The sequence below is a fragment of the Phycodurus eques genome, chromosome 11 (genome assembly GCF_024500275.1).
Source record: "Phycodurus eques isolate BA_2022a chromosome 11, UOR_Pequ_1.1, whole genome shotgun sequence".
Taxonomy (NCBI): domain Eukaryota; kingdom Metazoa; phylum Chordata; class Actinopteri; order Syngnathiformes; family Syngnathidae; genus Phycodurus; species Phycodurus eques.
Window position 1 is genome coordinate 25,727,753 of NC_084535.1, and position 14,855 is coordinate 25,742,607.

Consider the following 14,855-nt stretch of genomic DNA (forward strand, 5'->3'; position numbering starts at 1 on the left):
GCACTCTATAATCCTGTACTTTATAAAAACATACAGTAAGGACATAATTATCATATAATATTATAATATCGAAAAGCAGTGTTGAGAAAGTTCATTTTCTATGTGAATTAATTCAAAGTTCAGGTGACCATTCCAAAAATTAACTAGTTCAGTTCATAGTTCATCGTTCAAAATTTTAACTAAGTTCACCGGTCCATAAATGAACTAGTTCATAGTTCTTTTTTTTCTTCTTCTCCCAAATACTGTATGTTGCTGACCCACAAAATACTGGCATTTCATTACCCCATGTTGCCACTCATTCAGTTCACACTAGAAGCCAGCTGCAGCTTTCACCCTACAATTTCAAAAACATGATTAAAAACCTGTTGCTTAAATGGTCTTTTTTAAAATGAGGAATTAAAACAAAAACTGGACTTTTGTACTTAATGTGCAAAAAAAAACACACTGCAGAGTATCACACGAACGATGGTGAAAGGACATTGATAACATTGCATTTCTAGCAGTTCTGGCTGACTACATTATATTAAGAAAACATTTTATCTTATCTGGTTTTATATTACAATTCAAAATAAATAATAAATAAAAACAAATTCCATATTATGACAGTGTGATTGTACAGTGTTTAAAATAAACATTCTGACACAAATCATAATTTTCCAATCAAAGAAAGCCTTCAAACCAATTTACGGAGTGTCCCTGAACGCACCTCCCGCATGTAAATTGGAATGATTTATGAATAATACATAGGATTATTATTAATACATCCATTATTATGGATTAGGATTAATACATCATTCATAAAGTTTGATATGACGGCTCGTAAGTATATAGTGTGTTCAGACTGGTTTTGTCCTGGAAGTCCTGAATAAAACCTGGCACTCTTAAATGAAAATGTTTGTTTGAAAACCGTACTTTGATGCCAGAATGAGCGCGTTTTCAAGAACATTCATCAGACAGAAATGAACTAAATTCAGTTCACGTTTGCACAAATTATGAGCTAGTTCATGAACTCTCGTTCATTGAACTTGTTCAGGTACAATTCAGCACTTTTTGTCACACTTTGCATCGATTGACTGGCCATTGTGCTGCTACCTGCCTTGGCCACCTGTGGGCAGTATAAGACAGACAGATGGACATATGTACATAGACATCTGCACAGTATAGACGTCTCAGTTCCTCGCAGAGGATAAAGAATATGACTTGAGTACTGTTATACCTGGATCAGACTACAATATTTTAGCCCCTATATTGGCACGATTTGCTGTCCCATACGACTTCCCTAGATATAGGCCTGACATATTTTGTCGGGAACAGCAAAACCCCTCGTAGTTTGACATAATTGACGATCAACAATTTGGCCCTATGATAGCCCTACGACAATGCAGCCCTATGGGTGGCACAAGTCAGTGCAAACTGTAGGCCGGTCCCAAGCCCGGATAAATGCAGAGGGTTGCGTCAGGAAGGGCATCCGGCTTAAAACCTTGCCAAACAAATATGAGCGTTCATCCAAAGAATTCCATACCGGATCGGTCGTGGCCCGGGTTAACAACGTCCGCCACCGGCGCTGTCAACCTGCGGGGCGCCGTTGGAAATTCAGCTACTGTGGGTCGAAGTCAAAGAAGAAGAGGAGGTGGAAAGCGGGTTCTTCGGCAGAAAGAGAAGAGGAAAACACAGAGCCTAGAACTGAATGTGGGGACTTTGAATGTTGGGACTATGACAGGAAAATCTCGGGAGTTGGTTGACATGATGATGAGGAGAAAGGTTGATATATTGTGTGTCCAGGAGACCAGGTGGAAAGGCAGTAAGGCTAGAAGTTTAGGGGCAGGGTTTAAATTATTTTACCATGGTGTCGATGGGAAGAGAAATGGAGTCGGGGTTATTTTAAAAGAAGAGTTGGCTAAGAATGTCTTGGAGGTGAAAAGAGTATCAGATCGAGTGATGAGGCTGAAATTTGTAATTGAGGGTGTTATGTGTAATGTGATTAGTGGCTATGCCCCACAGGTAGGATGTGACCTAGAGGTGAAAGAGAAATTCTGGAAGGAGCTAGATGATGTAGTTCTTAGCATCCCAGTCAGAGAGAGAGTCGTAATTGGTGCAGATTGTAATGGACATGTTGGTGAAGGTAATAGGGGTGATGAAGAAGTGATGGGTAAATACGGCATCCAGGAAAGGAACTTGGAGGGACAGATGGTGGTAGACTTTGCAACAAGGATGCAAATGGCTGTAGTGAACACTTTTTTCCAGAAGAGGCACGAACATAGGGTGACCTATAAGAGCGGAGGTAGAAGCACACAGGTGGATTACATCTTGTGCAGACGATGTAATCTGAAAGAGGTTACCAACTGTAAGGTAGTGGTAGGGGAGAGTGTGGCTAGACAGCATAGGATGGTGGTGTGTAAGATGACTCTGGTGGTGGGGAGGAAAATTAGGAAGACAAAGGCAGAGAAGAGAACCATGTGGTGGAAGCTGAGACAGGACGAGTGTTGTGCAGCTTTTCGGGAAGAGGTGATACAGGCTCTCGGTGGACGGCAGGAGCTTCCAGAAGACTGGACCACTGCAGCCAAGGTGATCAGAGAAGCAGGCAGGAGAGTACTTGGTGTATCTTCTGGCAGGAAAGGAGAGAAGGAGACTTGGTGGTGGAACCTCACAGTACAGGAAATCATACAAGGAAAGAGGTTAGCTAAGAAGAAGTGGGACACTGAGAGGACCGAGGAGAGGCGAAAGGAATACATTGAGATGCGACACAGGGCAAAGGTAGAGGTGGCAAAGGCAAAACAAGAGGCATATGATGACATGTATGGCAGGTTGGACACTAAAGAAGGAGAAAAGGATCTATACAGGCTGGCCAGACAGAGGGACAGAGATGGGAAGGATGTGCAGCAGGTTAGGGTGATTAAGGATAGAGATGGAAATATGTTGACTGGTGCCAGCAGTGTGCTTGCTAGATGGAAAGAATACTTCGAGGAGTTGATGAATGAGGAAAATGATAGAGAAGGGAGAGTAGAAGAGGTAAGTGTGGTGGACCAGGAAGTGGCAATGATTAGTAAGGGGGAAGTTAGAAAGGCATTAAAGAGGATGAAAAATGGAAAGGCAGTTGGTCCTGATGACATTCCTGTGGAGGTATGGAAGCATCTAGGAGAGGTGGCTGTGAAGTTTTTGACCAGCTTGTTCAATAGAATTCTAGTGCGTGAGAAGATGCCTGAGGAATGGAGGAAAAGTGTACTGGTGCCCATTTTTAAGAACAAAGGTGATGTGCAGAGCTGTGGCAACTATAGAGGAATAAAGTTGATGAGCCACACAATGAAGTTATGGGAAAGAGTAGTGGAGGATAGACTCAGGACAGAAGTGAGTATTTGCGAGCAACAGTATGGTTTCATGCCTAGAAAGAGTACCACAGATGCATTATTTGCCTTGAGGATGTTGATGGAAAAGTACAGAGAAGGTCAGAAGGAGCTACATTGTGTCTTTGTAGATCTAGAGAAAGCCTATGACAGAGTACCCAGAGAAGAACTGTGGTACTGCATGCGGAAGTCTGGAGTGGCAGAGAAGTACGTTAGAATAATACAGGACATGTACGAGGGCAGCAGAACAGCGGTGAGGTGTGCTGTAGGTGTGACAGAAGAATTTAAGGTGGACGTGGGACTGCATCAGGGATCAGCCCTGAGCCCCTTCCTTTTTGCAGTGGTGATGGATAGGCTGACAGATGAGGTTAGACTGGAATCCCCGTGGACCATGATGTTTGCAGATGACATTGTGATCTGCAGTGAAAGCAGGGAGCAGCTGGAGGAACAGTTAGAGAGATGGAGGCATGCACTGGAAAGAAGAGGAATGAAGATTAGCCGAAGTAAAACAGAATATATGTGCATGAATGAGAGGGCTGGTGGGGGAAGAATGAGGCTACAGGGAGAAGCGATAGCAAGGGTGGAGGACTTTAAATACTTGGGGTCAACCGTCCAGAGCAATGGTGAGTGTGGTCAGGAAGTGAAGAAACGGGTCAAAGCAGGTTGGAACGGGTGGAGGAAGGTGTCAGGTGTGTTATGTGACAGAAGAGTCTCTGCTAGGATAAAGGGCAAAGTTTATAAAACAGTAGTGAGGCCAGCCATGATGTACGGATTAGAGACAGTGGCACTGAAGAGACAACAGGAAGCAGAGCTGGAGGTGGCGGAAATGAAGATGTTGAGGTTCGCTCTTGGAGTGACCAGGTTGGATAAAATTAGAAATGAGCTCATCAGAGGGACAGCCAAGGTTCGATGTTTTGGAGACAAAGTTAGAGAGCGCAGACTTCAATGGTTTGGACACGTCCAGAGGAGAAATAGTGAGTATATTGGAAGAAGGATGATGAGGATGGAGCTGCCAGGCAAGAGAGCTCGAGGAAGACCAAAGAGAAAGTTGATGGATGTCGTGAGGGAAGACATGATGGCAGTTGGTGTTCGAGAGGAGGATGCAGGAGATAGGCTTACATGGAAAAGGATGACGCGCTGTGGCGACCCCTAACGGCACAAGCCGAAAGGAAAAGAAGATAGCCCTACGACACCAAAATGAAAAATCTATCATGTTTTTTTTTTTTTTTGTTATATCTTTTGTGTAGTATGACATATCAACGAGAATCCTCCAAGATTGCATGTTGACGTCGACCGATAGGATTGCTTCTTGCAACGGTACCTCTGTTCCCTTGGTCGCCATTGTCAACATGCATACACGCCCACAAACCAATGTTTACCGAAACTTTAGAGCATGAATCGACAGAAGACCGGCATAATGTTTATGTACAAATGTTAGTGCTAGCACTAGCTAGCTACATTAACGCTATGTTGCCTGCTTACTAGCAGTATTACAAGTATGTGAACATTACCTCAAGCTTTCTTTGAAGAATGGACAGCCCCTAATGTCCTCTCCGGAGCACCCAAGGGATGACACCACACACATTTTTTTCTTCTATTTGTTCTTTTTCTCAAGACAAAATGTTGCCGCAATCAAAACTAGTGTTGTTGTAGCTGCCATGGTAACGGTTGTATCTGGTAGCGTTGACACATTTTCCAGTCCTGCCTCCCCTGACAGTTTGATTTGACAAGATGTGTGTTGCCAGTCTTCTGACCGAGACAAAGAGCGATTTTATGGTAGCTGTCTGACATTGTGCCATAGTGAGAGACCACATTTTTCTGATAGAGGCATTATATTGAATGTCTAAATACGTCGCTGCACTGTTTGTTAGCATTTGCATTAAATTAGCAGACTGAAGGATGTACTATGTGTTTGTTTTAAATACAAAACATGTAATTCACATAGTTTTATGTTTAGTTTGACAGTAAACTTGAACTGGTAGTGGCATTAAACAACTTAAAGCCTCTTTTTTGAAGAATTGGTCACCATTTGCTAAAGCCCTGCTTTTTGTGAAGTGAGTTGAGTTCACTGTCACAACACGGTGCTCGTATCTCAAGTGTGCGCTCGCAAGTCAAAGCAAATAATAATAATAATCGACCAAATGATGGCTCTTATCGTGAAAAGCCAGAGATAGAAGCGATAAGATGCAATTTCACATATTATTTGGAAAAGAATGACAAAAGCAGACTGGTACAGAAAATACCAGGAAAATGCAAACCCTTGATTTTTCTGTGATTGGAAAGTCATTGTATCTATCCAAAGGGGTCCAAATATAGAGCTCTTCTGATTGCTAATTAAACGCAAACAGATTTTTGACATTTTAACAGATTTTTAAAATGTAGGGAGGAAAGAAAATCTGTTCTACCTGTTTTTATATTGTGTAGCATACTCGAGATGACCAACGCAGCACTCCACACACATAACGGTATCACCGACAATCATGAGTCTCCCCCAAATCAGATATCTGGAATTGTACCAAGACTGACCTGTGAGAGGCAGCATTGTGCCAAAAGGCATTCAGACTGCCAGAAAATACAAAGAAGAAAGGTAGTAGGAGAAGAAGAAATACAAGGAGCCAGGCAAAGTGAAGACATGTTATGAGTCCTTGGATCAGCTGACCCCACACACAAAGATTTGTTCATAAATGTTGAACATTTTGACATTTATGATTGTCGGCTCCGAAAAAATCGGGAAGGAAACCTAACTCACATGCCACCCCAAAACAGTGACTAATCTGTCAGGATTAGACAGATAAAGACAGCCAATAATTGAGGTTTTGCTTACTTTGATTGGAGGGGGAGAATCGGGTTAAAATTCAGTCGTACTCTCTATGTGTATGTGTCAGGATATAACGTTAATTCGTGTGGGACTCAAAAAATACCTTTAAAATGATCACGTAAGCAGTATGTCATACATCTTTAAACCAACAATATGAATTGACAACCTCAAAATCATTGCCATGCCAGTGTGAGAGGACTATGATTGGTCGGCCTTTCTGGTTAGCTCTGACTATTACTGCTATAATAGCTCTTATATTTACAGTATACTATTAATTTAGTACAGTATATTTATTAGTTATTCTTGATGTGTGCACTCTTTGTAGAAACTTGTAGCTGGTCAAGATAACAATACAATACATACAGTAGATATAGTCAATTCTATTCTTTGGAGTTTTCTGAACGATAGCACCCCCATAAAGTAATAAAAACAAGCAGAAAAAATCTCTTCGTACATTTTCTTTACTTGCTATCCTGTCTTTTAGGTATCACAAAATCTTGTTTTGATGCACAAAGCAAGATCCCATTGAAAGATTGATGCCCACTCAATGGGCAATAATCGTGAACATACCGTTGACCGAGAATCAAGCCCAAACCGTGTAGAGTCAGCTATGTGAATGACCCCACTACCAAATTAACCAAGGACTTGCTATTTGCTCGCATGAACAATAGCATTAAGCATTTTGATGTCAGTTACAAAACACATGCTTTATTTGTAACACTGCAACCTCTTGCATAAGATAGCTCACTTAGTTCTCGTTTGCCATGATTGTTACACTCAGTTAAACTGATGTATTATTAATTTCTCTTCACTGACATACTGTAGCACAGAGTCAGAATGGATTCCTTCCAACTCCTTCCTTGCTTAAATATTCTTTCACTGTCAGTCATCAGTTCAAAACATTATGTTCATAATCCAAAATTGTTGGCACCTGGTTATCTAAAAGAAATTAAGGGCGATTGAGTAGGGTGACTAGGAGAAGTGTGATCTAAAGCATGAAGGCCATATTTGGAGGAAAGCTCAGACAACCAATGGTGGCAATTTCTAAAAACATGGTGTTCTAAAGCTACTGTCCTGGTGTCCAATGTGAGTATACAGTGGGTATGGAAAGTATTCAGACCGCCTTAAATTTGTCACTCTTTGTTATATTGCAGCCATTTGCTAAACTCAAGTGAATTTTTTCCCTCATTAATGTACACATCACAGCACCCCATATTGACAGAAGGAAAAAAAACAGAATTGTTGATGTTATTAAAAAAGAAAAACTGAAATATCACAAGGTCACTGATGGTGTAGTTGGTACATTCGCCTGACTTTGGTGCGGGCAGCGTGGGTTCAGTTCCCACTCAGTGACGATGTGAGTGCGAATGGTTGTCCGTGTCTCTATGTGCCCTGCGACTGACTGGCAACCAGTTCAGGGTGTAGTCCGCCTTTTGCCCGAAGTCAGCTGGGATAGGCTCCAGCGCCCCGTGACCCTAACCAGGATAAGCGGTGTTGAAAATGGATGGCTGGATGAAATATCACACAGGCATAAGTGATAAGATGAGCAGTACCTGTTTTTCTCCACACATAACGCTTAGAATTAAGGCCAAAAAGTTCTATCTTGGTCTCATCAGACTGGACGGTCAGTTCTAGGAAGGGTTCGGGTTATCCCAAACGTCTTCCATTTAAGGATTATGGAGGCCACTGTGCTCATAAGAACCTTAAGTGCAGCAGAATTTTTTTTATAACCTTTTATAACCAGATCTGTGCCACAATTCTGTCTCTGAGCTCTTCAGGCAGTTCCTTTGACCTCATGATTCTCATTTCCTGTGACATGCACTGTGAGCTGTAAGGTCTTATATAGACAGGTGTAGGGGGACATGCTCCCCGCAAACTGAGGTGACACAGTGACGGCGTGATAAACTGCGTCCTTCAAAGCCGCCATGCTGTGAGACTACCCAAGGAGATAATGCCTCGTGGACCCTAAACTATTTAGCAGGTCCCTTAGAAATCTTGGTTTACATTCATCAAAGAGTTCTTTCTTCGTTTAACTCACAACAAGGGTCCGATCGACGATGGGATGCAAATACAGCAACAAACTATTTGCTTAATATCCAAACGTGCATGTGAGGCGCCACCCACTGGCGTTTGAGAGTACTGCAACCCGTGAACTCTCATTTGATGTTTAACCAAGGATAAATGTCTGTTTTGATATTTCACGAACTCTGCAGAAATTTTCCAAATGTATGCCTTGATGTCTGTGTCAGTGTGTAGTGCAAGTGCAATTGTGAGATTTTGAGAATTGTTTGTCTTGATTTGACTCCCACCAGCATGAAATGTGATTTGAACCATAAGCAGTTGATTTGCCAAAACTAAAGTACAAACAGTCAGTCTGATATGCTTGACCTCTGAGTAAAGAGAGTACCAAATTGAGGTTATTTTATATTAATATATGATTTTAAACCCATTTTATAAAATTTGTAGACAAGATTCAAGCTGATGGGTGTGGTCTTCTCCGTCCCTCTTCAACACACCCCTGGGGTACTTAACCCTGGCGCTCCTGTGTTTTTGCTCTTTCTTGTGTTTTTTCTCTCCTCTGACTGCTTAAGTGTTCTGGCTGGCAGCTTGCCAGCCACGGGCTGGTTTCGGCCTCCCCTCCCACCATTGCCCTTTCTTTGTTCGGGCACACGGCTCAGTAATCGCGAAGGCCGGGATGAGAATAGACTCGGCTTCCAAGCCTATCCGTGGGCCACCGCTAAACGATCAGAGCAGCTGCTACAAAGGTACCAGGTACACTTCCAGCCAAGCGTGATCGCTCTGAAATTGTCAGTGAGCCACAAAAAGGGCAGGAAAAGAGACGGTCATATTCTCCCAAGGAGGTGTGACGAACAACCATTTTTTGTCTTCCGCCTCTTTTGTTTTGCTTTATTTTTCTACATTTTTTCCTTCTTCAACCAAATCTGCCTCCGTGCTTCCTGAGACGCGCCCCGAGAGAGACCACTCCCAGAGGCTACCTGAGTACGGTCGTGAGTAGACATGGCAAACTTTTGCCAGACTGTACAATATTAGTGCCTAAAAAAATTTTCTGTACCGCTTCTCCTCACCAGGGTCGCGGGCGTGCTGGAGCCTATCCCAGCTACCTTCGGGCGAGAGGTGGGGTACACCCTGAACTGGTTGCCAGCCAATCGCAGGGCACATAGAAACAAACAACCATTCGCACTCACATTCACACCTATGGGCAATTTAGAGTCTTCAATTAACCTACTACGCATGTTTTAGGGATGTGGGAGGAAACCAGAGTACCCAGAGAAAACCCACCCAGACACAGGGATAACATGCAAATTCCACACAGGCGAGGCCGGAATTTGAACCCCGGTCCACAGAACTGTAAGGCAGATGTGCTCACCAGTCGTCCGCCAGTGCCTAATAATTTCGGGGAAATTACTAGCTTCAGACAAAATCTCAACTTTGTCCTTTCTCTCGCTCTCTCTCATCTGGAATGGACGTGTTAAACGCTCGCGTTTTCCACTTTAGCCCAACACATGATGACACACCAACACTATTTCCCTGTTCGTATGCCTATTTTCTTTTTTGTTTTTACCATTATTAGTGTTATTTTCTTTCTTTAGTTAGACCCCTTTGTGTGTTTCCCTTTAGAGCCCTTGTAGATGTCATTAAATATACTATAAAATTTCACTCTTGGTCGTATTTTGTATGTGCACTGAGTTTAAGTAAGCCCTGTCATCTAGAACTCTAAATTTCATAAAGTGTAGCAACCTTCAGATTACGACACTGATAAAAAGGTTTCTCGTCATTTCCCCGAAATTTTATAAACATAAAAAGTGACGTGGTGCCCCTTTACTAGATAAAATAGTTTGATTTGAATGATTAAACTTAAAATTACGCTTAACCGGAAGTTAAGTTAAATTCCGGATTATTCTTTTCTCCTAAATTAATTACATTTTTATTCAACTAATATACGCTAATTCGCTAGCTTTCCTAATCAAGTCCAATCAGTATAATCAAACACAGCTGGACTCAAATGAAGGTGTAGAACCAGCTCAAGGATGATCAGATGAAATGGATAGCACCCGAGGTAAATATATGAGTGTCACAGCAAAGGGTCTGAATACTTATGGCTGTGTGATATTTTAGTTTCTTCCTTTTTAATAAATAATAAAAATGAAAAAAAAATAAAAATGAACTTAAATCATTTTAGCAAATGGCTGCAATATAACAAAGAGTGAAAAATTAAAAAAGTCTGAATACTTTCCGTTACCCACTGTACAATTGAGAAATGGCATGAGCAACTGTGCTGTTTATGGCAGACAGTGTGGTTTGTTTAATTTCAAGCTATTGAGACACTTCCACTAAGTAAAGGTGAGAGTTGTTGTTGCTACATTTCGAAAGGAAGAAGCTTAATTGCACGTCTGTCACAAGACATGTAAAACCTTTTCCTGCATAAATGTTATCATGCAATACATCCGTAGGAATGGGACATGGGACAAGCCAACACGTTTTACCATGAACTGATCGATCACCCCTTCCAAACTTCTGTAGAGAACAAATGTGGTTTATGCAGCAGCCACCATGCAAATCTCAGATGCAATAATGAATATAGAACACACTTATTGCATAATAGAATTTGTGTGTGTGTGGGGGGGAACCAGTACACAAAACATACAAAAAAAAAAAAAAAAAAACAGCAGCTTTGGTGGCATTGCACTTAAGGTACAAAAGAAACAAGCTCAATAATCATGTTAAACCCTAGATTTGTTGAGCATTGTTTCTCCCTTTTTGGGAATGCAAGGACATGTTTCTACATGCTCAGGATAACGTTCAAAAGATGAAATACAAACCGCATGATAATACATTGGTTATGGGCTTCAATTCCACACAAGTAAACCCTGCTTGTCTACTGTTTGACCACCCATGTCTCCTACGAAACTATTAAGCACAGTTTGTGACCAGCCTGCATCGTGGGACAATTGTTTTTTTTCCTCACAATGTTGCTACAAGTTGAGAAGGAAGGAATCTACATTGATAGTTAATTTGATTTTCTATACACCCCACCTTGTGATTGGTAACTGTACCTCATTCACTGTGATTGTTAAACACAGTCAATCTTGAATGGCAGAGCACCTGCTGTCATAATGTATTTTTTGAAAGAAACAGAAGGTTTAAACACAATCTATTCCAGGATGCTGGCTGACCTGCAATTTGTTTGTATTTGGAAAAAAAAATTCTACTGTTCCCATCATAAAACTATTTACTATAGATACAAGCAATTAGATAATTGTTTGATCTGAGGTAGACTCTCCCACAATATCCCGAGGTCTTATTAAATGTGTTGCAAGACAGCGGTTTGAATTCTGAACTTATGCATGATTTTAACGGCATATTTGTCCTGAAAATGTTGGTTGAATTCCAGGCTAAATGATTTTAGAGGTTCCATTATATATTTATTTTGATTAACATACAAAGGACATGTACTATTAAATCGATTTTCATATGGATCTGGAAGGCTTACATTTTTTTTTTTTTTTTTTTTTTTTTTAACGGTGCCTCTGTTAGTTGGTGCCAAATTGTGCACTCTGTTTTGCCTCATTTGCTTCAACAGATGATTCATCAACAATTATTTCTACATCAACACTTCAAGATTACTTAATTGATTTAATATGGTACCTCAATCACCTGTTCACAGTTAAATAAGCCGAAAGGAGCATTGTCGCAACCTAGTGTTGCGGCAGTACAGTTTGGCCAAAGACTGAATTGCACACAGTACATGACAAATGTCTGGAACGAAGAAGTGGAGAGAACAAAGAACAACAGGTCATCAGTTTAGGACCATCCTGACATTGGACACTTCAAGGTTACAAATGCGGCGTAGCTTAAGAAGCGTCGATTTAATATTGCATTTAAGGGCATGTTCAGTTACTGTCAAACTTTTTTTCCATTTGATTGCTTTAGATTTATGGTGTAGATGTGTTTTAATACAAATATGTACTATAATAATGCCATTTTGAGGTTACAAACAGCACACAATAAACAATTTTGTGCAGCGGCATAAGAATACGTAGTCACACGGCACAGGAAGTCACACTCAGATACAGTTTTTCATTTGATCATTTCGGTTTTGCCAAGAAGTGTTTTGTTTTTAAAAATAAATACTGTAATTATTATTTTATTGGTCCTTTTCTAGTTATTGCCTATGTTTTAACAATGCACAATGTGTATTGCCTAATTTGAGGCATCCTAGATTTTATTTTCAAATACAACATTTTTAATTACATTTTTAGATATGTCTTCCATTTTTAAAATTGTCCTTTGATAATAATGACCGTTTCATCTATCTATCTATCTATCTATCTATCTATCTATCTATCTATCTATCTATCTATCTATCTATCTATCTATCTATCTATCTATCTATCTATCTATCTATCTATCTATCTATCAAGAGATATTAGATGTTAAGCCAATTGCTTTATTAATAAGCAGTGTAATATAATTAATGAGTCAAAGAGGATTCCATCTATCTTGTCTGGTGTCACAAAGGAAACACGTGCTACCACTAAATTGAGTTCCCTTAAGGTATGACTCAGTGGAAATAAACCGAGTCTTCCCAGTGAAATACAATTATTCAATGTAGAAGTGATTTAAAACACTTACCAAATGGTTCTTTACGAGTTCTCAAAGTGCTCATTTTTGAAGCCTCGCCAGTACTGCAGATCAGTGTGGAGAGTTTAAAGATGTTGATGCCAGCCAGTGGCGGCACCAAAAGAACCCCCCCCCCAAAAAAAAAAAAAAAGAACAGGTAGGTAGTGCCATTTAATGCTGCGTTCAAGTTCTGCTTGGAAATGTTAAAAATGTAACTTTGTGGGAGGGACCTTTTTTTTCTTTTTTTTTTTTGTAACAAAAACCTTCCCAATGCATATGAATGTGTCCTTGAGCTCCTGTTCTCTGTCTTCCCTCCACCCCCAACATGCCTGTAAATAGTGACGTTTGAATGAGTTTCTGCTTCAAACTAAAAAGAGTATGTATGAATGGAGAAGAAATGATTATATTATTGTTGCTTAATGTTTGTGACAGTGGCCTTCAGAAAGAAATTTCATCACTCTGTTCTCCACATTGAGGATTGACAATAAAGCGTATATATTTACGTAGATTTAAAATGTGGATTGAATTATTTAAAAGATATTGTAAATATGCAAAAAAACTGACTCAAATATTCACACCAATTTTTTAAACACTGAAGCTAAATGTGACAAAATGTTGCTGTTACTTTCAGCAGGAGCCACTTCAAAAACGCCACCCAATATGTTGTACTTGACTAAGGACAGAGGCAGGTGATCATGTTATCTACTGAGGAAAGTCACATATGAACAGCTTCAGGGAAATGAGGAAGCCACATTCTTTCTTTGCATGTGCGAGCATGTTGGTGTTGCAGTCCCTTTAAAAAAAAAAGGGAAAAAAAATTCACTGCACTAGCTTTTACAGCGCTTTTATCTCAAATGCAGCTTCCTATCATTAGTTGTTTTCTTCCTTTTTCTAAATCACTATCCAACAAAAAATAGAAACAACTCACTGAGGAGTTATTTACTCCACACCCAGTGACCCCACTCAGTGTACATCCATATATACATACAGTTAGTACATACATACGTAGGTAGATAATCAGGCCAAATTTGAACATTTTCCGCTTTCTCATCAAAGTCAGCAATGACCTGATTGTTGGATTTCTCTAAAAGATCATCCTGACCAACTATCCTGTGTAAGTGTGAAGATTGATTTTTGCTCCCTTAGCTTTTCAAAACACAGTTCGGGCCAACAATAGAATTTATGTACTGCACTCAGTGTTAGGCAAGCCACTTGAAAAATGTAGCGAGCTTAGCTACAAGTTATTGTAAATGCAGCTTCACTGTACTGAAACTACCCAACAGAGAAAGGTATATTAGAAAGATAAGCTGCAATAACATGACAAAGTAGCTAAAGCACATCAAAACTTTTTTTTTTAACCTGAATAACCAAAACAACCTACACAAATAATAATATTTCTGAGTAACATAACCCAAATACATAGTTTTCATCTTCTTGCCTTCTCATTTTTCTTACCTCTTGCGGTCTAAATTCCGCCTAATAATGCGGCGCGCCTTATGTGTGGACCGAGTTCCAAAATCTGTAAATGTTGTTGTGTGACTTCGATGAGCACTCCGCTTGACTGACTGGGAGCATTTCCTGCCGACGCGCTGCTTATATAGAGGAAAGGCGGACGTGACTGAGGACAGCATGCGGACGTTAAAGGGGAAAGTGTGCACGTGAAAGAGGACGCTAAAGGCACGCCCCCAGTAGGTATATAGTGCCGGTATGTGCATTGTGCAAAACATCGGTTTGGCTAAGGACCCCCGAAAATGGCACCTACGAAGAGACACGCTTACGAAGCACAGTTTAAACTGCAAGCTATCAGTTACGTGGGGAACATGGGAATCGAGCAGCTCGAGAGAATTCAAGATCAACGAATCCATGGTTCGCAAGTGGAGGAAGCAGGAAAACGCCGGCATCATTGCTGAACAGCCCCTCGGCAACGAGACTGACTTTGACAATGACGAGAGGGAACCCGCCGTGTTTGATGGAGAGCTTGCGCAGCTGTACATTTCGGATACCCAAGATGAGGACTTTGATGGATTTGTGTCTGAGGATTGATAAAAAAATAA

The 14,855-nt window shown here is 40.7% G+C and overlaps 1 protein-coding gene across 3 annotated transcripts in view; it reads right to left on the reverse strand.

Annotated features, from left to right (window-relative positions):
• Window positions 1-12,912, reverse strand: part of edaradd (EDAR-associated death domain) — a 36,907-nt gene extending 23,995 nt beyond the window's left edge. For 2 of the 3 annotated variants that reach the window (XM_061689674.1, XM_061689675.1), the window contains exon 1: window positions 12,814-12,912. In XM_061689674.1, the coding sequence (XP_061545658.1) occupies window positions 12,814-12,847 (34 nt within the window). In that variant the 5' untranslated portion in view covers window positions 12,848-12,912. Of the gene's footprint in view, window positions 1-5,746; window positions 5,846-12,813 lie in introns of all 3 variants that reach the window. The other variant, XM_061689676.1, reaches the window with a different exon arrangement.
• Between the last annotated feature and the right edge of the window lie 1,943 nt (window positions 12,913-14,855).